The sequence below is a fragment of the Chinchilla lanigera genome, unplaced genomic scaffold (assembly GCF_000276665.1).
Source record: "Chinchilla lanigera isolate Chin_1 unplaced genomic scaffold, ChiLan1.0 scaffold00040, whole genome shotgun sequence".
NCBI classification, from domain to species: Eukaryota; Metazoa; Chordata; class Mammalia; order Rodentia; family Chinchillidae; genus Chinchilla; species Chinchilla lanigera.
The window spans coordinates 764,949-786,621 of NW_004955441.1; the positions used below are offsets into that span (position 1 = coordinate 764,949).

The following is a 21,673-nucleotide window of genomic DNA, read 5'->3' on the forward strand; positions in this document are numbered from 1 at the left end:
TTTTTTTTTTGGTTTTTCTCCGGTACCAGGAACCGATGAAAATAATTTTGAGTTCCTCGACCTTTATGAGTTTGTGAGCAGGTTCATGTAAGATTTGATTGTTTTAAAATACTTTTAGTATAATGTACTGACTGAATAAGTTGAAAAATTTAGGAGCTCTGGATTTCAGCTCAGTGGCGCAGCTCCTCTCTTGTTGTGAGGTCCTAAGTTAGATTCCTGGTACCCTCCCCCAATTAAATTGCAGGTTTTTATTTACATTAACAAGGCTATGTCTAATAAATACTGTTCCTTTTCAAAGGGCATACATCACAGAAGGAAGCCATGGAAGTCAGCCTTGATATAACAGCGCTCAGTATTCTCCAACAGCCAGAAAAACTTCAGTGGGAGATCGTTGCAAATGTGCTCGAGGATACTGTCAAAGATCTTGAAGAACTTGGGGCAAATCCTTGCTTAACAAACTCTAAGAGTGAAAAAACGAAGGAAAAGCATCAGGAACAACACAACATTCCCTTTCCATGTTTGTTAGCTGGAGGTTTATTAACATATAAATCTCCTGCTACTTCACCCATTAGTAGTAATTCTCACAGGTCACTGGATGGTTTAAGCAGAACTCAGGGTGAAAGTATATCAGAACAAGGGTCGACTGACAATGAATCCTGCACTAATTCAGAACTAAATTCTCCTCTGGTAAGGAGGACTTTACCTGTTTTACTACTTTATAGCATCAAAGAATCTGATGAGAAAGCAGGAAAGATCTTTTCACAGATGAACAATATTATGAGTAAAAGTTTGCATGATGATGGTTTTACAGTTCCACAGATTATTGAAATGGAGCTGGATAATCAGGAACAGTTGTTGCTGCAGGATCCTCCTGTGACTTACATTCAGCAGTTTGCAGATGCAGCAGCCAACCTTACCTCTCCAGATTCTGAGAAGTGGAATTCTGTGTTTCCCAAGCCTGGAACTTTGGTTCAGTGCTTGAGGCTACCAAAGTTTGCGGAAGAGGAGAATCTTTGTATAGACTCAATAACTCCTTGTGCTGATGGAATTCATTTGTTGGTAGGACTGCGGACATGCCCTGTTGAATCTTTGAGTGCAATAAATCAAGTAGAGGCCTTGAATAATTTAAATAAGTTAAACTCTGCACTATGTAATAGACGGAAAGCTGAGTTGGAATCAAATCTTGCTGTAGTGAATGGTGCAAACATTAGTGTAATCCAACATGAATCACCAGCAGATGTACAGACCCCTTTGATAATTCAGCCTGAGCAGAGGAGTGTTAGTGGTGGATATTTAGTACTTTATAAAATGAATTATGCCACGCGGATAGTAACTTTAGAAGAGGAGCCAATAAAAATCCAACATATCAAAGATCCCCAGGACACAATTACCTCGCTCATTTTGCTTCCACCAGATATATTGGATAATCGAGAAGATGACTGTGAGGAGCCTGTTGAAGAAATGCAATTAACTTCAAAGAATGGCTTTGAGAGAGAAAAAAAGTCTGATATTTCTACTCTTGGACATCTGGTAATAACCACTCAGGGAGGATATGTAAAAATATTAGATCTTTCAAATTTTGAAATTTTGGCCAAAGTAGAACCTCCCAAAAAGGAGGGCACTGAAGAACAGGACACATTTGTTTCTGTCATTTACTGCTCGGGCACAGATAGGCTGTGTGCATGCACCAAAGGTAAGCTCTTGGATTCCTTGATAGATCTTCTAAAGTCCCTGCATATGGCATTTGTTTATGTGTATATTCAGTGTGAATTTTAGATCCATATTGATGGAGATGAATGTTTTTAGTAATGAAGTCATAAATCTATTGTTTTAAACTCCACCGCCTTCTGGGGGTCAAATCTAACCTCATGCATACCAGGCAAGCACTTCAGTGCTGAGCTACATACCCAGCCCTTTAAAGTTTGTTGTTTGGTTTATTTTTCTTTTCTTTTTTTTTGTCTTTTTGAGACAAGGTCTCACTGCAGTTCAGGCTAGCCTTGAGCTCACTTTGTAGCCCAGGCTGGTCTTGAACTTGCAGCGATCCTCCTGCCTCAGCTTCCCAATTACTGGGATTACAAGTGTGTATCACCATGTCAAGCACATATTCTTGAATTCTTTGCAGCCTTTCATCTGAAAGTTTTAAAATATTAAAAACAGTGTAACTTGTCATCAGTCATCTGAAGTGAAGTAAGGTTTGAGTGATCTGGCTCCAGAGCATATCTGTATGAGACATTAGTATTTTTCCAGAAATGTAGTGAGGATTTAGTGATTTAAAGAGTGTTAAATATTTAAAGAATAATAATGAAAATAGATGGATGATGTGTTTTTAAAGTTTAGGCAGTAGGAACTGCTAGGAAATAATCATGTGATAGAGAATTTTAAATAAAAGACTTTTAAATACATTCTGTTAGGAAAATAACGTTAATGCTAAAATATAATATTTTAGTAATAGTAATGAGGTATAATGTTCAATACATATATACATTATATAATATTTAAATCAGGCTAAGTATATTTATCTCCTAAAACATGTATTGTTTGTGGTGAAAACATGTAGAACCATTTCTTCTAGCTGTTTGAAATGCATGCCATGTGACTGTTACTGAAAGTCCCCATTTGATGCACTCATGCTCCATAGAGCCTGTCTATTCTCTTTTCTCTAACTTCTAGTAACCACCATTCAAATCAGTTTCTGTGAAATAAACTCTTTAAATTGCTCATATGAGTGAGATCGTGTGGTGTTTATCTTTCGTTTCTGGCTTCATTCACTTAATATAATGGTCTCCAGTTCTGTTCATGTTGTGACAAGTAACAGGGCTGCCTTGTGTTTTTATGACTGAGTAGTAGTCCATTGTGTGTATGTATCAGATTGTCTTCAGGTGTTCATCAGTTGGTGGACGCTTAGGCTGATTCTATTTCTTGGCCATTACGAATAGTACTTCAATGAATATGCAAGTGTAGCTGTCTCCTTGACACTCTGATTTCGTTTCCTTTGAATATGCTATGGATTTTGTAGGTTGATTTTTGTATCCTGCAACTTTGCTGAATTCAACCATTAGTTCTAGTCATATTTTGCTGGACCATATCGTAGTTCTCTGATTTCTGAGGAACTTCCATACTGTTTTCCATAAATGTTAGTAATACTGTAACTTATATGCCCACCAGCAGTTTGCCAGGAGTCTCGTTCTTCCACATCTTTAGAAGCACTTCTATCTATAGTCTTTTTGATATTAGCCATTCTTACTTGGGGTAAGGTGAAACCTCATTGTAGTTACTTGCATTTCTCTGATGATTATTGCTGTTGAGTATTTTTTCATGCCCCTGTTGGTCAAGCATATCTTCTAAATAGAGAATGTCTGTTTAGATTTATTACACTTTTTTTTGTACCAGGAATTGAACTCGGGACCTCTCGCTTGCCTGGCAGGTGCTTGTGCCCCTGAGCTATATTCCCCAGCCCTTATTACACATTTTAAAATCTAGTTATTACTTTTTTTGCTGTTGAGTTTTTAGAGTTCCTTATATAATACTGTGTTCTAGATGTCATCCCCTTGTCAGGTGTATACATTTGCAAATGTTTTCTGTAGGTTGTCTCTGTATTCAGTTGATTGTTTCACTGTGCAAAAGCTTTATAGTTTGATGTGATTATCTTTCGTATGTTTTTGCTTTTGTTCCTGTGCTTTTTGGTTCTTGTCAAATTACCCATTCTAATGTTCTGAAGCTTTTTCGCTGTATTTTCTTGGTGTAGTTTCGTAGATCCAGGCCTTATATTAAATTTTTGAGTTGATCTGTGTAACTAGTGAGAGATAGTGGGTCTAGCTTCATTTTTTTTGCATGTGGATGTCCAGTTTTCTCAGCAGTATTAAGGACTGTCCTTAGCAACTGATTTGAAGGTAACAATATGCAATGGAATTATAATGGTGAACTCCTACCATCTTGTCTAGTGAAACTCTGTATTATCTCTACTGTTTTATTGAAGAATTACTTTCTTATTCCCTGTAATGGTTTGAGCAATCCTTCATTCTTACATCTGGTAATCTGAGCAGTGTAGTTGAGGATAGGGATATGTAACGTAACAGCCACTGTTGATTTGTATTAATTTTTCTTGAGACCCTGTATCACTTTGAATGTTCTTGCTTTGATTTGTTTATGTTTCTGATACTGGTATGCTGCTACTGTGCTATTTCTTTGTTTCTCATTTACTACTCTCTTTAAAATAAAAAAAAAAAAAGACTGTCCTTTCTCCAACGTTTGTGCATAGCACCTGTGACAAAAATCAGTTTGCTGTAAATGCATGAGTTTGTTTACAGCTCTCTGTTCTCTTCCACTTGTCTGTGTGTCTGCTTTTATGTTAACCCCATACTGCTATTAATTACTGTAGCTTGTATGTTTTGAAGTCATGTAGCATAAAGCTTCCCTGGTTTGTTCTTTTTGCTCAAAAAATGGCATTGGCTATTTAAGGGGTCAGTGGTTTCATATAATTTCTAGTTTTGGGAAAAATGATACTAGCATTTTGATAGGGACTATGTTGAATTTGTAAATAGCTTTGAATAGTGTGGACATTTTAACAGTATTGATTTTTCTAGTTTATAAATGTGGAATGTTGTTCCACTTTCTTGTGTTCCTTCATCAGTGTTTTATAATTTAATTGTAGAGAATTCACCTCTTTGTTGTTGGGTTTTGTTTTTGTTTTTTGAGACAGGATCTAGTCATGTAGTCCAGGCTGGCCTTCAACTCACTACCTAGCCCAGGCTGCCCTCAAACTTCTGGCAGTCCTCCTGCCTCAAATTCTGAGTGCTAGGATTATAGGTGTGCACCACCATGCCAGGTTTTTCACTTCCTTGGTTAAATTTATTTGTATGTATTTTATTCTTTTTTTTGGTAGTTATTATAGATGCGATTACTTTAATTTCTGTTTCTACATCTTTGGTATTGACATATAGTAACACTATTGATTTTGTATGTTGATTTTTGTATCCTGCAACTTTGCTGAATTCAGCCATTGGTTCTAGTCAATTTTTGGTGTTTGTTTGTTTGTCTTCGTTCGTTTGTTTTTTTCACTGTGCAGTTCATGCTGGCCTCAAACTCACTCTGTAGCCCCGGCTGGCCTCGAACTCAGGTGATCCTCCTGCTCAGCCTCTTGAGTGTTGACTTACAGGTGTGCACCACCATCCCTGGCCTTGGTGTGTCTTTTGTGTCTTTTGATGTATAAGAAGATGTCATCTGCAAACAGTGATGATTTGACTTCTTTTTTTTTTTTTTCAATTTGGGTGCCCTTTACTTCTTTTCTCTAGATCAACTGCTGTGGCCACTATGTTGAATAAAAGTGATAAAAGTGGAAAACAAAACAACAACAAAAAAAGATAAAAGTGGGCATCCTTGTCTTGTTCCAGATACAGACATGAAGATTCTGCTTTTACCCACTCAATCCAGTGTTAGCTGTTGGCTTATAAATGACTTCTATTATGTTGTAATATGTTCCTTGCGTGTGTAAATTGTTCAGTGTTTTTATCATGATGGGTTGTTGAATTTTATCAGATGCTTTTTGTGCCATAATTGAAATGACCTTTTTTGTGCTTCATTCTGTTTATACAGTGTGTTGTGTTTATCGATACGCCTTCCCCCACTGTAGAAGAAAGCCATGGACATTGTGTCGCTGAGCTATTGTCACAGTCCTTTTCAAATTTTGAGACAGGTCTCACTGAGGTGTCCAGCCAGGCTTCAGACTTGGAACCTTTCTGTTTCAGCCTTCTGAATAGCTGGAATTACGAGCATACACCACAGCACCCAATTTATGTTTATTGATTATGAATTTTGAATTTTCTTTGCATTCTTGGGGTTAGATCCTTCACTCATAATGAACATATTTTCTCATGTTTTCTTTTGCAGTATTGGAGATTGACCCAAGGTATTTGCACTAAGCTATGTTCCTTTTAAAATTTTGATGCAGGTCTTGCTTAGTCACGAAGAAACCCAGGCTGGGCTTGAACTTGTGACTTTTCTGCTTCACCACACCTGGTGAATAATCTTTTAAATGTATTGGATTTGGTTTGGTAATATTTTATTGAGGATTTTTGTGTCTGTGTTCATCAAGGAGAGAGTGGCCTATGGTTGTCTTTGTTCTCCTGTCCTTATCTGGTTGTGTATACCTTTCTTCCTTCCTTCCTTCCTTCCTTCCTTCCTTCCTTCCTTCCTTCCTTCCTTTTCTCCCTCCCTTCTTCCCTCCCTTCTTTCCTCCCTCCTTCCCTCTCTCCTTCCCTCTTTCCCTCCTTCCCTCCTTCCTTCCTTCCTTCCTTCCTTCCTTCCTTCCTTCCTTCCTTCCTTCCTTCCTTCTCTTCCTTCTCTTCCTTCTCTTCCTTCTCTTCCTTCCTTCCCTCCTCCCTTCTTTCCTTCCTTCCCTCCTCCCTTTCTCCTTTCCTTCTTTCCTTCCTTCCACTTGAACGTGGGAATGCTGAACAGGACCTCCAACCTTTTAAAGTTTTATTTGAGACATGGTCTGACTAGGTTGCCCAGAGTTGCGTTTCACTAAGTTTGGATCTAGTTCTTGTTTTTTTCATTCCTTGAGATGTAGTATGATAGGTTGCTTATCTGAGATTTTTCTACTTTTTTGATGTGGGCATTGGTTACTGTGAACTTCCCTCTAGTACTCTTGCAGTATCTCATAGATTAGGTCTGTTCTATCTCCACTTTTGTTTCAAGAAATTTTTGGTCTGGGGATATAGCTCAGGGGCATAAGCAGTTGCCTGGCAAGTGCAGGTCCTGAGTTCGATTCCTGGTACCAAAAAAATTTAAAAAAAAATTTCATTTTTTCTGCATCCATTCATTGTTTACTTTTATTTTTTTTTATTTTTTGTCTATTTTATTTTATTTTATTTTTTTGTGACAGGGTCTTGCTATGTAGTTCAGGCTGGCCTTGAGCTCTCTTTGTAGCCCAGGCTGGTCTCAAACCGGCAACCATTCTCCTGCCTCAGCCCCCTGAGTGCTGGGATTACAGGCGTGTGCCACCATGCCTGGCCCCATTCATTGTTTAAAAAAAATTAATTTTCATAAATTTTGCGTAATTTCCAAAACTTTCTGTTTGGTTACTGATTTCTAGCTTTATTGCAAGAGGAAAAAGATCCTTAATGTGATTGCAGTGTTTTAAAATTTGTTGAGACTTGTTTTGTGGCCTAGCATATGATCTCTCCTGGAGAATATTGCATGTACTGGTGAGAAGAAAGTGTATGCAGTAGCCGTTATATAATTGTCATTTCATTTTATTAAATTGACCCTTTTCACCATTGTATAATGATCTCCCTTGTTTCTTTTCTTTTAAGTCCATTTTATTTGTTGTTAGTACTGTAAGGTCTGTTTTCTTCTGGCTTGTATTCCTGGAATATTTTCCTTCATCCCTTTCAGTCTGTGTGTGTCCTTAGAAGTAAAAGTGCATTTCTTGTAAACAGCGTATAGTTGGGTCTTCTTTTTATTTTTTTTTTAAATTCCTCTGTGATTTTTAATTGGAGAATTTGTCACTTATATTCCAAGTAATCATTGATAAAGTCTTACTACAGCTTTTATGTGACCTGTTTCCAGTTTCGTTGTAGTTCCTTTCTTTGTCCCTCTTTCACAGTCTTTTGTGGTGGTGAGTGAATTACTCTGGTAATGAGTTTTTATTTCTTCTTTATTATATTTATTTTGTCATAGATTTTCGCTTTGTGGTTACCATGAGGCTTACAAAACATCTTTTGATTATAACAAGCTATTACGAAGTTATGGCATCTTAACATGATCATATGATTAAGAACAGGAACAAATGAACAAGAGAAAATACGCCCGTAAGAAACGTCTCCAGTTGAGTTCTATAGTCTCCATTGTGCAAATTGGTATCCGAGGAAAGACATTGTTAGAGGATCTTACTCTGCTTCCCTAGTCGGAAGTTTACCCAGATGAACTTAAAGACATAAAAGTCCTGAGAAGTTAGCCCCTTTGAAAATTATCTCAATTGATTTTAAGGATTGACTGATATATATCTGAAAGGATCAGATTAATAACAGTTAAGGGGAAGGAACTGATTTTGTTCCATAATGTATGTGTGGCAAGTACATGTGTGACTTAAAAAGCATGTGACTCATGTGGATGTGGCACTGTCGTCTTGGTATTTTCAAACAGCATAAGACTTTCTTGTGGAGAATTACTGAGTCTTTATAAAAATAAACCCATACATAATTGCTAGGGCATTGGCCAGAGGTGTGTATGAGATGAATATACAGAGCTAAGGGACTTTGGACCCATATGTCCAGAACCTTTTGGAATGCATGGTTAGAGATGAAAAGATAGCCTACAGGGCCGTCAGTCCAAGTAGGATCAGATCACACTGCCTTAAGGACCTCCTCCTCCCCGTACTCTGATTTATTGCTTAGATTGGCCCCAAGGTCAGTCATGTAACTGACCACCCTGACCTTCCTCTGTCCCCTACACGAATTCCTGCACAGATATCATCCTTCTTTTGTCCTTTGTCCGTGTGTCCTAGTTCTATCAGTAAAAAGACACAGAAACTTTGATTCAGGGCAGTCTTTATGAGATTCCCTCATGCTGAGGGGTCTTGGTAAAGGGCAGTCCCTCTGGGCCTTCTTGGAGTTGACTTGGAGATTGACTCTGAGTGATCTCTCATCTTTTGCCCCATTCCACAGTTATGAACTGTGACAAATAATAAATGTTTTAAGTTAACGTTTTTTGTTACTGGGGATGACCCCGAAGGCATGTGCGTGCTAGGCACTTGCTCTGTCACTGAGCTATGTGTTTATCCCTTTAAATTTTATTTTGAGACAGGGCTTTGCTAAATGCCCAGGCTTGGCTAAAATTTGGGATCCTCCTCCTCCTCCTCCTCCTTAGCCTTCTGAGTTGCTGGTATGGTAGGCCTCCATTACCACATCTAAATTAATTTTAAGTAGGGTTAACGATGTGCTGCAAGTAGATTTAACAAGGCAATCTTCAATAAAAATTAGAAATAGAATATACATACAAAACTTTGTAGATGATATGAACAAATACAGTAATTTCTTTTTTTAAAGACTAGAATTAGAAATGAAAGTTAAATTGATATTTTGCTTGCAGATACATTTAGAATAGAAAGGAAAACTTAAATGAGAAGATAGAACTAAGATAAACAGTGCAATATATGGACTGACAATATATATGATACTTTGATGTATTAATGATTTAAAAGTTACATCTTAAAAAAGCTTACAATTAAACTTAAAAAACAAAACAAGATTAAAAGCTTACAATTCAAAGGGAACATGGTATAAAGTATAAAAATACTGAATATAACTCCTACATGAAGTCTGTATGTTTTTACGGATGACAGGAGAGATTGAGTCAAAATTCTCTCAGAAGTTCCCATTTTCTGAAATTATTAGTATATGTGATAACATCCTTGGCGTGTGACTGAGTTTAGGAGAGAATCATTTCTGTAGTTTCTGTTCCTAGTTCCCTGAGAATTTCCATTAGTGTTGGGTATGGTGTATGTGCCCCTCCAGCAAGCACATCAGTTTGGATATTGCATTTTCTCAGATACTCGTGAAATCATCTCTTGGGATGATCACATAGTTTTTCTTTTTAATTTGGTACAGTGAATTACATTGATTAATCTTGGGATGTCAGTTCCCAGGTTAAAATCCACTTGGTCACAATGTATGATTCACTTTACCAAAATTTTGTTCATATTGTTTTGCATTTTTGTTTGTGAGAAGTTTTATACGGTCCTGTTAATGTTTCTGTTTTGATTTAATTTCCTGTCTTCTGTTTTGGTTTTGCATCCGTAATACTTGCCTGATAGAGTAGAATGGGACGTGGCAAAGTTTTGTGCCAAAGTTTCTGTACAGCTCATTTGTTCCTTAAATGTTTCTGAGAACTAACCTGTGAAACCCTTGGGCCTGGGGATATTTCTTGTGTGACATTCTTGACTACAAATTCAGTTATTTTATAGAGAGTTATTCAAGTTGCCTGTTTCTGTTTGACTTAGGTTATTAAAATGTTTCATAATATTCCCTACAGTCTTTTTTCTTCTGTAAATGTTACTTGATGTCACTGCTCTCATTTGTGATAATTTGTACAGTGCTCCCCATCAGTCTGGCTGAAGGTTTATTTTACTAATTTTGTTTTGAAACAACCAACTTCAGAGTTAAAAGAATTTTTTCTTTTCTTTTATTAATTTCTACAATACTATTTATCATTTCCTCCCTCCTGCCCATTTTGGGGATTATTTTGCTCTTTAGTCTCTTAAGGTATAAGCTTAGCTGATTCCCCACCTTCTTGGATTTAGTCAGTGTAAAGCTATAAATTTCTTTAAAAGCAGTGCCTTAGCTGGGTCTTGTAAATTTTGGTGTCTTAGTTTTAATTTATTTTAGCTTAAAATGTGTTCTAACTTCTATTGTGATTTCTTGTTTGACCTATATTCATTTGTAAGTTTTTTTTTTTGTTTTTTTTTTTAACATTTCACTATATTTCTTTCTGTTCCGCATTTCTTTGTGGTGAGAAAAGCATAAATTAAATGATGTCAGTGTTTTAAAAATTGAGACTTTTTTTTTTTTTTTTAAAGACGGGGCATTGAACTCAAGGCCTTACTACTGAACTACATCCCCAGCCTTTTGTATTTTTTTACTTTGAGATAGTGTCTCACCAAGTTGTCCAGACTGACCTCAAACTTCTTCAGTCTCCCAAGTAGCTGGCCTTACATTATTCAGGCCATGTTGTTGTTGTTGTTGTTTGTTTTTGAAACAAAACCCAGCATGTTATGTACTTCAGGCTGGTTTTGAACTACTAGTATATAGCCTGGCTAGCCTCAAACTCAAGGCAATTCTCCTGGCTCAGCCTTCTGAGTGCTGGGATTATAAGCATGTACCACTGTGTTCAGTGATTTTTCAGACTTTTAAATGAGCCAGCAGTCTCTATCCTGGAAAATGTTCTGAATGTACTTGAAAACAATGTGTTGAAAAAGCATTGAAATCTTCAACTGTTTTTTGTAGAAATGTTTACTTTTTCTTTTAAATCTGTCATTGTTTATTTCACTTCTCTTGGGGCTGTTTTGTTCAGGAGGCTCTTTTATAATTGTTATATCTTCCTGATACACTAATTTTTTGTCATTGTGAAATATTCTTCGTCTGTATATCATATTAATAAACTCATTGCAGCCGTCTCGTTCCAGTTTGCAGCCGATATTTTTTCCACACTTTCACTCTTACCCAGTTGGGAATTCTGAATGTCAAGTACATGTTTTATGGGCAGCATATAGTTAAGTCTTGCTTTCTTACTCAGTTGGACAGTCCCTGCCTGTTAATGTGAACCAGTTCACATTTAATACAGTTTTTATGGTGGCATTTATGCTTGCTATTTTGGTGATAATATTTTTCATATTAGTTTCACTTTTTTTTTTACTGTGTGCTTTTTGTTTAATAAATATCTTTACTATATCAGTTTAATTCCCCAGTTCTTTAAACATGAATGTAACTTTGTAGTTCCGCCAGGCCTTGAACTCACTATGTAACCCAGGCTGACCTCAAACTCAGCAGTCCCCTGCCTCAGCCTCCCAAGTGCTGGGATTATAGGTGTGCATGACCAGGCCTGGCCAAGAGTTAGCATACTATAATAAAGATGGCTTGCATCCACTGATGTGGTCCTCTTCCTCCTCTTACACTCTGCCCTTCTCCCAGAGAGAACTATTACTCAGAATAAATTTTGTATCTTTTAAAAAAGAAAATTGTTTTTATGATTCATATATGACTGTTTCAGCAATAATTTACTGATTTTTGCTTGTTCTTGTGTATTATAAAAACGGTATCAAACTTTAAGTACTTTTTCTGGGGGATTTGCTTTTCCTCCCTCTCATGTTTTTAAGACAACCAACTGTGTTACACGTCCTGAAGATCACTTAATTTTCACTTTTTTTGTTGTATAATATTCCTTTGTGCAAAACACCCATAGGTAATTTATTTTCCTGTCTGGATTATTTTCAGTTTTTCTGCTATTGAGAAAGAACCTTGGTGCTATCAGTTCCTTTTACAGTTTCTGGATGCTCATGTGTGAAAGAGGTTCTATACAGTACATTCTTCAATGTAGGGTTCTGGGTTGTGTGTGTATATTTCACACACACCTCCACATTGTAGTTAAATACACAAAATACGCCATTTAAACCATTGTACAGTGTACTATATTGTGGCATCAAGTACACTCACAGTGTTGTATAATCATCGCAGAACTTTTTCATCAACCTAAGCAGAAAACTCTGTCCCCATTAAGCAGTAACTGCCCATGCACCTACTCTCAGCCCTAGACAACCTCTGTTCTGCTTTGTCTCCATGAATTTACGTCCTGGAGATAACCTCATAAAAGTGCAGTGTTCCAGTATTTGTCCTTTTGGATGTTGCTTCTGTGTAGGCATTTGGTAGGGTTGATCCTTGTAGTGTCAGCTCTTCATTTCTTTTTATGTGTAAATAATACGGGGGGAGGAGCCTTACAGACACTGGTTGATAAGCGTTTGAGTCCCTGGTTTCGGTTCCTTTAGGTATATACCCCTGCATGTGGAATTGTCGGGTGATGGTAATTCTGTAGTCAGCTTTTTGAGGAATCACCAAATGGTTTTCTGTAGAGTCTGCACCACTTCTATTTCTATAAGTTCTTCAGAAAGGCCCATTTTCTTTCAATCCTGGCCAACACTTGTTATTTTCCATTTTTCTGATAGTACCCATTGTATTTGGTGTGAAGTGGTATCCCATTATGGTTTTGATTTGCATTTCCTTAATGACTATAGATCCTGAACATTTTTCTAAGTTCTTGTTATTTATATTTCTTTTGAGGAATTTCTGTTCTGGTCATTTGTCCGATTTTGATTTTTTGTTGTTGAGTGGTAGGAATTTTTTTTTTTAATTCAGAATATTAAATCTTTTGAGTTTTTTGAGTCAGGGTCTCGCTTTCTGTTTCAGGCTGACCTGGAGCTCACTGTATAGCCCAGGCTGGCCTTGAACCTGTGGCAGTCCTCCTGCCACGGCCTCTCAAGTGCTGGGATTGTAGCCTTGCACTATCATACCCAGCTAAACCTTTTATTAGGTATGTTTTACAATTATTTTGTGCCATTCTGTGGGTTGTCTTTTCATTTTCTTCATTGAGTCCTTTGACTTATAATTTTAATTATGAAAATCTTTCATTTCTCTCTTTATTAATCTTATGTTTGTTCATCGCATTTCTTTGGCGTCTCCCTCCCCTGTTGTTTCCATTAGCTGATGGCCCTACAGAGACGGTTGGTTTAATGTTTATGGTTAGGAATTCTAGTGTCTGAATTTCTTTGGGAGTGGTTTCTGTTAAATTCCGTTTTTCCTTTGAGTCTTAACTTTCGTAGTTTCTCATCACTGAGACACAATACCTGACACCCACAGCTTAAGGGAGGAAAAGTTTATTTCAGCTCCGTTTGTAAACTTTCAGCTTAGCTTACAAGCATTGCAGTCCATAGTGTGCTGGCTGCATGGCAGGACAGCGTGGCAGAGGGGAAAGTGCTCGTGGCCTTCCATGAGGAAGCAGAGATGCAGGGAGGCGGAAGGAGACCCTTTTAGGCTTTGCCCCCAGTGACCGCTGCCTCTGAGCAGGCATCATCTCCCAGCACAGTTAGCTGTAAACACATCAGTGGGCCGATCCACTGATGAATATCAAGATTGTGCGATCCAGTCACCTCCCAGAGCCTCACCTATGAGCAGGTGAGCTTTGCGGGGGAGGGGGGGTGTCACCTACTTACAAACAGCAACACTTGCCTATTTCTCTGTATACTTTAGAAAAAAAATTTTTTTTTTAATGGGAGGGGGACATTCTTAAGTAGTATGGTGTGTGGTACTTCTGAAACTGGTTCTTCCACTCAGGGTTTTTGCTTGTTGTTCTTTGTGACTTTTTCTAGATTATTTTTCATAGAGGAAGGTATGTTTGTTGTGTGTGGTCATTGCCATTTCTGTTTTATTGTCTCTGCTGTCAGCAACCTGACAAAAGGGCTTAAGAACCCCTTGCCCTTCTCAATACTCTTTTAAAGGGTTTTACCCCTTTTAAGTCTCCCTGAAGATGTTTCCTGGGCAAGTGGCAATAGCCTGAGAAGACCAAAGCCATGGTAAGAGTCCGCCGTGGTCCTTCTGGGAACTTCCAGATCAACCAAGATGCAGAACCCCAAGAACTTAGAGGCCAAGATCTCTGCTGCCTGCGTGGGGGTCCTTCAACCCCTGCAGGCACGAGGGCCTGTTTCCCATCTGCTGCAGCGGGCCAGCAATGGGAGAGGGGAGCAGTTAGTGCAGCTGTTTTCTTACTGGAGGTCAGCCAGTCCCTTCGCAGCCACTCTTCTGGTTGTCACATGTACCTGTTGGGTTCTGGGGTTCTGAAACAGTAGATGCCAGTTACTGATTCATTGGTGAAAACAGTGACCCTTACAGCTTCCTACTCGGGCGTTTCAGTGGGCAAAAATCACTGGCACTTTTGTTACTTTTTTTAGTTACTCTGTGTGTGTGTGTGTATGTGTGTATACATGTTACATTGTTAGTGATTTAATTTATCACAATCTAATTTAGAAGAATATTAATTTAATACTAGTAAAATGTATATATAAATGTTGCTTTAATCCTTCAATTTTGATATGTAATAAACCTGACAAAAATGTTTCAACTATTTAATGAAACCTTTATCTTTTAAATTTTTTTTTTTTTTTTTTTTTTTTTTTGAGACAGGGTCTTGCTATGCACTTCAGGCTATCCTTGAACCCACTACAGAGCCCTGGCTGGCCTTGAACTCATGGCAGTCTTCTTGCCTCAGCCTCCCAAATGCTGGGATTACAGGCGTATGCCACCGTGCCTGGCTAAAAATATTAATAAGAATGAGAAGAAATACTTATTTTATTCACTGTCATTTCTGTGTGTTCTTTTCTGCTTTCTCTTTTGATCTCCTTCGCCCTCTCCTATTTCCTCTTTTTTCCCCTTTTTCTGGTACCTAATCTTTTCTTTTTAAGGTTTTTTTTTGGTTTTTCTCCGGTACCGGGAACTGAACTCACGACCTTGCGCTTGCCAGGCAGGCGCTTTGCCGCTGAGCTAAATCCCCAGCCCCATTTTTAAGGTTTTGAGACTGGGTCTTATAGGTTGCCCAGGCTAGTCCTCCTGCTTCAGTGTCTGAGAGGCTGGGATTACAAGCATTATCACTGTGCCTAACTTTTCTTTTCTTTTCTTTTCCCTCTTAAGAATTTGCTGTTGCTTTTTTTTGCATTGCTCAGGATTGAGCCCAGAGCCTCACACACGCTAGGCAAGCACTCTGTCACCAAGCACATTGCCAGCCTGGATTTCTTTGATTTTAAAGGACTTTCTTTGGTATTTATTGTTAAGACAGGTTAGCTAACATAAAGTGTTTTTGATCTTTACTGGGAAATGTTGCCATTTCACATTCTTTCACTGTGATATTGTTTACAGGAAGAGAATTTATCATCCTCCTCATCCTGTCATGTTGGAAGTGCATCTCCAGATACTCTTGTGAAAATATACTGTTGTACAATGTTTTTAAAATTTTTCTTACATATTTGCTGAGTTTGCTGTCCGTTATTTTTCTCCGTGCAGCTGGCTCATCAGTTTGCTCCTCTTTAAGATTGTCACCTTAATAGAGCCTGGCTCAAAGGTTTTCAGTGAAGATTAGATGAATCAGTTAAACCACTTAAATTGGTGTCTTGCTTAGAGTATTAATTAAATACACCTGTTTTCGCATTTATTTTTTCTTCACTAAAATTGGCTTTTATTTAACAATTTCTTGGCAATTACATTTCTACAGTCCTGAAAATAAAGCACTTCGATTGCCTTACTTATCTATCTGGTGATAGTAAAAAAAACACAAAATGTTTATCTAAATTGTACCTGTTTTTTTTTTTTGGTTTTGGTTTTGGTTTTTCTCTGGTACCAGGAACTGAACTCACAACCTTGCGCATGCCAGGCAGGCGCTTTTGCCGCTGAGCTAAATTCCCAGCCCCCTGTTTTGTTGTTAACTGCCTATCAAGTGATACTAAAATAAGTCAAAATTTTAACTAAATTGTATTGATTTGAATATTTGTCCTTTTCATATTATCTGTGTTGATGAAATTTTTCATACTATAGGTGGTGAGCTTCATTTTCTCCAGATTGGAGGAACTTGTGATGATATTGATGAAGCTGATATTCTAGTGGATGGATCTCTCTCTAAAGGAATAGAACCATCTTCAGAAGGTTCCAAACCTTTATCAAATCCTTCAAGTCCTGGCATTTCAGGTATGATGGTACATTTTTAAATGACGCTTTAAAAAATGTAAATACTCGTAAACACGGGCAATCCTCTTGTGTTTCCCTAGTGTGGCTATATTTTGCTCTTAACACTTACTGTATTTTGTCTGCTGAATGTAGCATTTAATGAACCATTAATGAAAAATGTGTTAAAACTCCAACATATTCTAGGTAGAAATAATTTCTGAAGGCGGTATTTGATCTTCATAAACACTTACATTTGAGCATTTGATAGTTTTTCTTGCACCAAAAGCACTGGTCACTAGTTAATATGTAACTATGTGATTCTAAAGTACTGGTAGTATAATAAAAAGTAATCTTCACATGGGGCTGGGGATTTAGCTCAGTGGCACAGTGCCTGCCTGGCAAGTGCGAGGTCGTGAGTTCGATTCCTGGTACTGGAAAGAAAACCCAAAAAAAAGTAATCTTCACTGTATTGTATATCAGAGTTTCTCACCCTCAGCACTACTGGTCTGTTGTGTTGGGCAGACTGACCTGTGTTGTTAGCAATATCTCTTTCTCTTTTCCTTCTGCCCATTTGACTCTAGTAGTGTATAACTGTCCCTGTCATGATCACATATTTCTAGAAGACTCCTTGTAGGCAGAATAATTTCCCAGTTGGGATATACTGACTTGTAATTATTAATTAGAGCTTGGTTTACTATGCAACTTGGTATAAAAAAACCACTGTAAAGAAAGGACATTGACACCATGCTGTTAATGTTTATAAACAATATTTAGTAGTATCTCCAGCAAATATCTGTACTTTGGGTAAAAAAGCAGTTTATAACTTAATAGAACTTTGTATCATTTTTCTTTGTGAAAATGTTCTAACCCTACCAGATTTCATATTTTAGTTCTTTTTCAATGTGTCAAATGTTAGACATTTCATAAATGTGAATGGATGTATTTGTAAAAGAAAGTTAATCCATCTGAAGTATTGTTACTTTCTAATAATAGCATGTCTACTAGATAGATCTTAACTACCACAGAAGTGGAAATAAACTGTTCAATCTTTTGTAAGTATTTGCACTCAGATTAGCTTTTGACTAGTCTTAACATTTTTAAAGTGGTGATAAAAGGACAAATGTTATATACTTCCTGATGTCTAGCCTTTTATTTTGTAAATATCAATTTGTAAAAGTTAATTGTTGATTTGATAAGAACTGTTCTGCATTTTAGTATCACTGCTATTGTTGACCTTAGTAACTTAGAGTTAAATCCAGTAAATCCTTTTTTGACAGGTTAAATTTGGATTTTTCCAAAAGTGATTGTTCTCTGTGTATTTAAATGATTGAGGATGAATTTTTTCTTTTGTGCTATTATTCCATCATTAGTAGTTCAGTCTGGATAATTGTGCCCACCTTATTAACTCTCAGGATATTTGACAGTATTATAGTTCAGAACAAAAAAAGGTGAATTAACATTACATTCTGTTTTTTCTTTTTTCTCTTTTCTCTTTTAATTACTTTATTCACTAATGTTAAGGAGTTGACCTATTGGTGGACCAACCGTTCACCATTGAAATTTTGACATCTCTAGTAGAGCTAACCCGCTTTGAGACATTGACACCTCGGTTCTCAGCTACTGTTCCTCCCTGCTGGGTCGAAGTTCAGCAAGAACAGCAGCAAAGGAGGCATCCTCAGCATTTGCATCAGCAGCATCATGGAGATGCTGCTCAGCACACTAGGACTTGGAAACTGCAGACAGACAGGTGAAATGTTATCTTATGTAATTAAGTCCATGTTCTGTATTTGTTAGTCACAACATGGACTTCCTCAGTATGTTACTATTTGTTTTATCTTTTGGGTATTAATAACTTTGTTCCTTTCATTTGTCATCATGATTTTGGAAATTGCTGTATTTTTCTTAGTTGTATCATAAAATAATGAGAGCAACCCACTTAATCCACAAATATATTTAAATATTGAATGCTTGTTTTTTAAACCAGGCACTGTGGGCATTAGTTATATTATTCTTGTGGAACTTGTGTTCTACTGGGGATAGTCAAACAGTGAACACATATATTTTATGGATTATTGTCATTAAAGTTTTGAGGAATGTTAAAACAGTGTGTTGATAGAATAATTTGGGGGTGTTTACCTATATGCATGAGACTGAGGGAGAGAGGGAGAGATACAGAGAGAGAGAGAGATCATATATATGATAGAATTTATACATGGAGCCTGAGAAAGCCCTCTGTGGAGATACCAATTCAGAGGACTAGCAAGTCCAAAGATTCTAAGGAGTGTATTTTATGAGTTCTAGGAAATGTGAGAAAACATTGTTCTTGGAGTACAGTGAACACACTGAAGAATAGTAGGAAGTAAATCCAGACTTTGATCCTGCATTAGGTAGGAAGGTATTTTGAGTACAGGGTAGATGTGATATGATTTATGGTTTAGAAGGACTACTTACTGTGTGACTGTTGTGTTGAGAATAGATTCTAGGTGGCTGTGATTAAAGTGGTCATTGGCCAGTGATAGAAGGAAGGATTCTAGTATGGTTTCTGTTGTGGTAATCCAAGTTAACTGATGATGGTAGCCTGGACCATGGTGGTGGGAAGGTAGTCAAGAGTGGTTAGATTATGGGTTACTTGGGAGGCAGAAAGAGTATAATTTGGTGAGGTATTGAACATCTGGTATGGGATAAGAGTTTAAAACTAGAGAATGGATATAGGACTTCACACATAGATCTAGGGTGAGGCGTGGAAATTTGGCAGTAATTCTGACTTACTATAGTCCACACTTGGAGAAACAAGGGTTTACTGCTGCGCGCAGCTCTCAAAGAAAGGACAGGTGTTTAAGACAAAGTCACTCATTTGCCCAAAGTTAACCCTCCTCTTTGGGAAATTAGCCTTGTTTTTTGATCCCATTGAACAACATTGTTTTGTCCTAATGTTCAATCACTAAATGTTCCCACTAAAGTGGGAAAGATGATATTAATAATAATACGGTTCTGGGTAAAGAAAAAATTTTCCTTTATTTAGCATTTCTCTCTTATTTGACAGCAACAGCTGGGATGAGCATGTATTTGAATTGGTTCTACCTAAAGCATGTATGGTTGGACATGTGGACTTCAAATTTGTTTTGAACTCAAATATCACCAATATTCCACAGATACAAGTGACATTGCTGAAAAATAAGGCTCCAGGCTTAGGGAAAGTGAATGGTAAGAACAGATCAAGATTGGTTTTTGGAGATTTTATCTTGTGATTTATTTCTTTAAAAAACTAATTTTCAATTTGATTGTTTAGATTCTGCTCCTTCCATACTATTTGAATACTCTTTGCTGTTTATTTATTTATTGTTTGTGTGTTTTTTTGAGACAGGATCTTGCTGTGCAGTTTAGGTCAGCCTTGAACTCACTGTATAGCCCAGGGTATCTTGTACTCGCAGAGACCCTTTTGCTTCAGCCTCTTGGGTGCTAGGATTGCAGGCGTGCACCACTGTGCCTGGCTGCACTTTCTTTTTCAAAAACAAAGCAAAAAAATTCAGGATCATTTCAAGAATTTTTCAGTTACAAAAAATCGAATGATTTAATCATACCTTTTGGGAAGCTGGATTTGTTTCTTCATGGATTAGTTTTACTTGGGCATTACTAGCTTAATGCTTTTCTTTACCTGAGGGGAGAATTGGTTGTGAGAAGAACTACATTATGGGAGTTACTACTCTGATAAGGTTATTAGTGAAGCCATCCTTTCATGTAATGCCACAAATGCACCTGCTTTTGTCACTCTTGCAAGTTCAAAATTTGATATAACTAAGTTATTTATTTAACTAGGTTATACACAGTTAGCATGTTACTTTCAGTGTTCTTTCTTTTTTTTAGTGTTTTTTCTTTAATAGATTAATTTTGAAGTCCTAGGATAACTTCAAGATAAAATGCAAGTTAGCACTAGGCGCTTAAACAAGAAAATTTGAAAATTTTCCTTTGTCAAAAATTACATGTTTGTGTATTAGCTTGTGTATGTCTTTGTATGTATTCTTTTGAATCACAACAGATTTTTTTTATTTAATGGGTCTAGGATTTAGGCATTGGCATTTTATACTCTGTAAGTACTTATACTGTGAAGGCTAGGTGAAGAACTTTTAATTTCTTTAGGTGGATATTTTATTACAATGAGAGAAAAGAGTATATAAAATAATTAGTAGAATTCAGTTTTTTCCTGTCCTAACAAGCATTTTATAGCATCTGTGATTTAAAAAAATCACAATTCCCAATTTAACATCAAATTTTAGAGATTTAGGCACAGAAGTCATTGATATTAAGCAAAATTAAGTTTACTAATATTTTTATCCTCTAGAAACAGCAGTAGATAGGCAGATCACCTTTCCTTTGTCTCCAGCTCTTAACATTGACGTGGAACAAAATGGGAAACCGTCCCTGGTTGATTTGAATGAAGAAATGCAGCACATGGATGTAGAGGAATCACAGTGTGAGTTAAATTATAGAGCTGTTGTCCATGACAGTAAAAGGAATAGTGATTGTTCGGCCAAGATTTCTGTATGGCTTGCAAAAACTTGGTTTTAAGAAATTGATTAAAAAATAACCTATAATTCTGCTTTGGCAATATGCTTTAACTTTCAGCTCATCTTTGTGAACACAGCTACGCTAATACTTGCATTCTTGCTTTTTTAATATGTTGGGCTTTGAAGTCAAGTCATGGTTCTGTACATTTTTTTGAAAAATCAAGGTGAAATATAAAAATAATATGATAATGGAAAATAACACACCTGAGATACTTGATTGTAGTTCCTTAGCATGGTAATAGATCCCATTTTAAATACAGTGTTTTGTGTAGTAGTAGTATATGTGAATGGGATGGTTGTTTGCTTATTAAATAATATGTTTTAAATAATTTAAACGAGAAATCTTTTTCTTTTAGGTCTGAGATTATGTCCATTTCTAGAGGACCATAAAGAAGACATTCTGTGTGGGCCAGTATGGCTTGCTAGTGGCCTTGATCTGTCAGGGCATGCTGGGATGTTGACATTAACAAGCCCCAAACTTGTTAAAGGTAAAGTAATACATTCTATAAAAGCAGAATAAATAATAGCATAATTATAAAATTTTTTTTAAAACGATGTGAAAGAGTCATATCTTTTTGAAATTCCATTAGCTATCTTTTTTTTTTTTTTTTTTAGTCTTCTTGAGACAGGCTCTCGCTATGCAGTTCAGGCTGAACTTGAGCTCACTTTGAAGCCCAGGCTGGTCTCAAACTCAACAATGATCCTCCTGCCTTAGCCTCCCGAGTGCTGGGATTACAGGTGTGCACCACCACACCTGGCTTCCACTAGCTCTCTTGACATTATTTTCTCTTATAAGTAACTGTGGTTATGTGAAACTTCTGGTTTTTTTTTTTTTTTTTTTTTTGGTATTTG

The 21,673-nt window shown here is 36.9% G+C and overlaps 1 protein-coding gene across 2 annotated transcripts in view; it reads left to right on the forward strand.

The window, feature by feature from the left end:
• Birc6 (baculoviral IAP repeat containing 6) overlaps positions 1-21,673 on the forward strand; it is a gene marked incomplete at its 5' end in the record, with an annotated part of 183,622 nt that overhangs the window by 24,650 nt on the left and 137,299 nt on the right. For both annotated transcript variants that reach the window (XM_013517560.1, XM_013517561.1), the window contains 6 exon segments: positions 299-1,693; positions 16,128-16,277; positions 17,778-18,003; positions 19,300-19,460; positions 20,638-20,727; positions 21,178-21,309. In XM_013517560.1, the coding sequence (XP_013373014.1) occupies positions 299-1,693; positions 16,128-16,277; positions 17,778-18,003; positions 19,300-19,460; positions 20,638-20,727; positions 21,178-21,309 (2,154 nt within the window).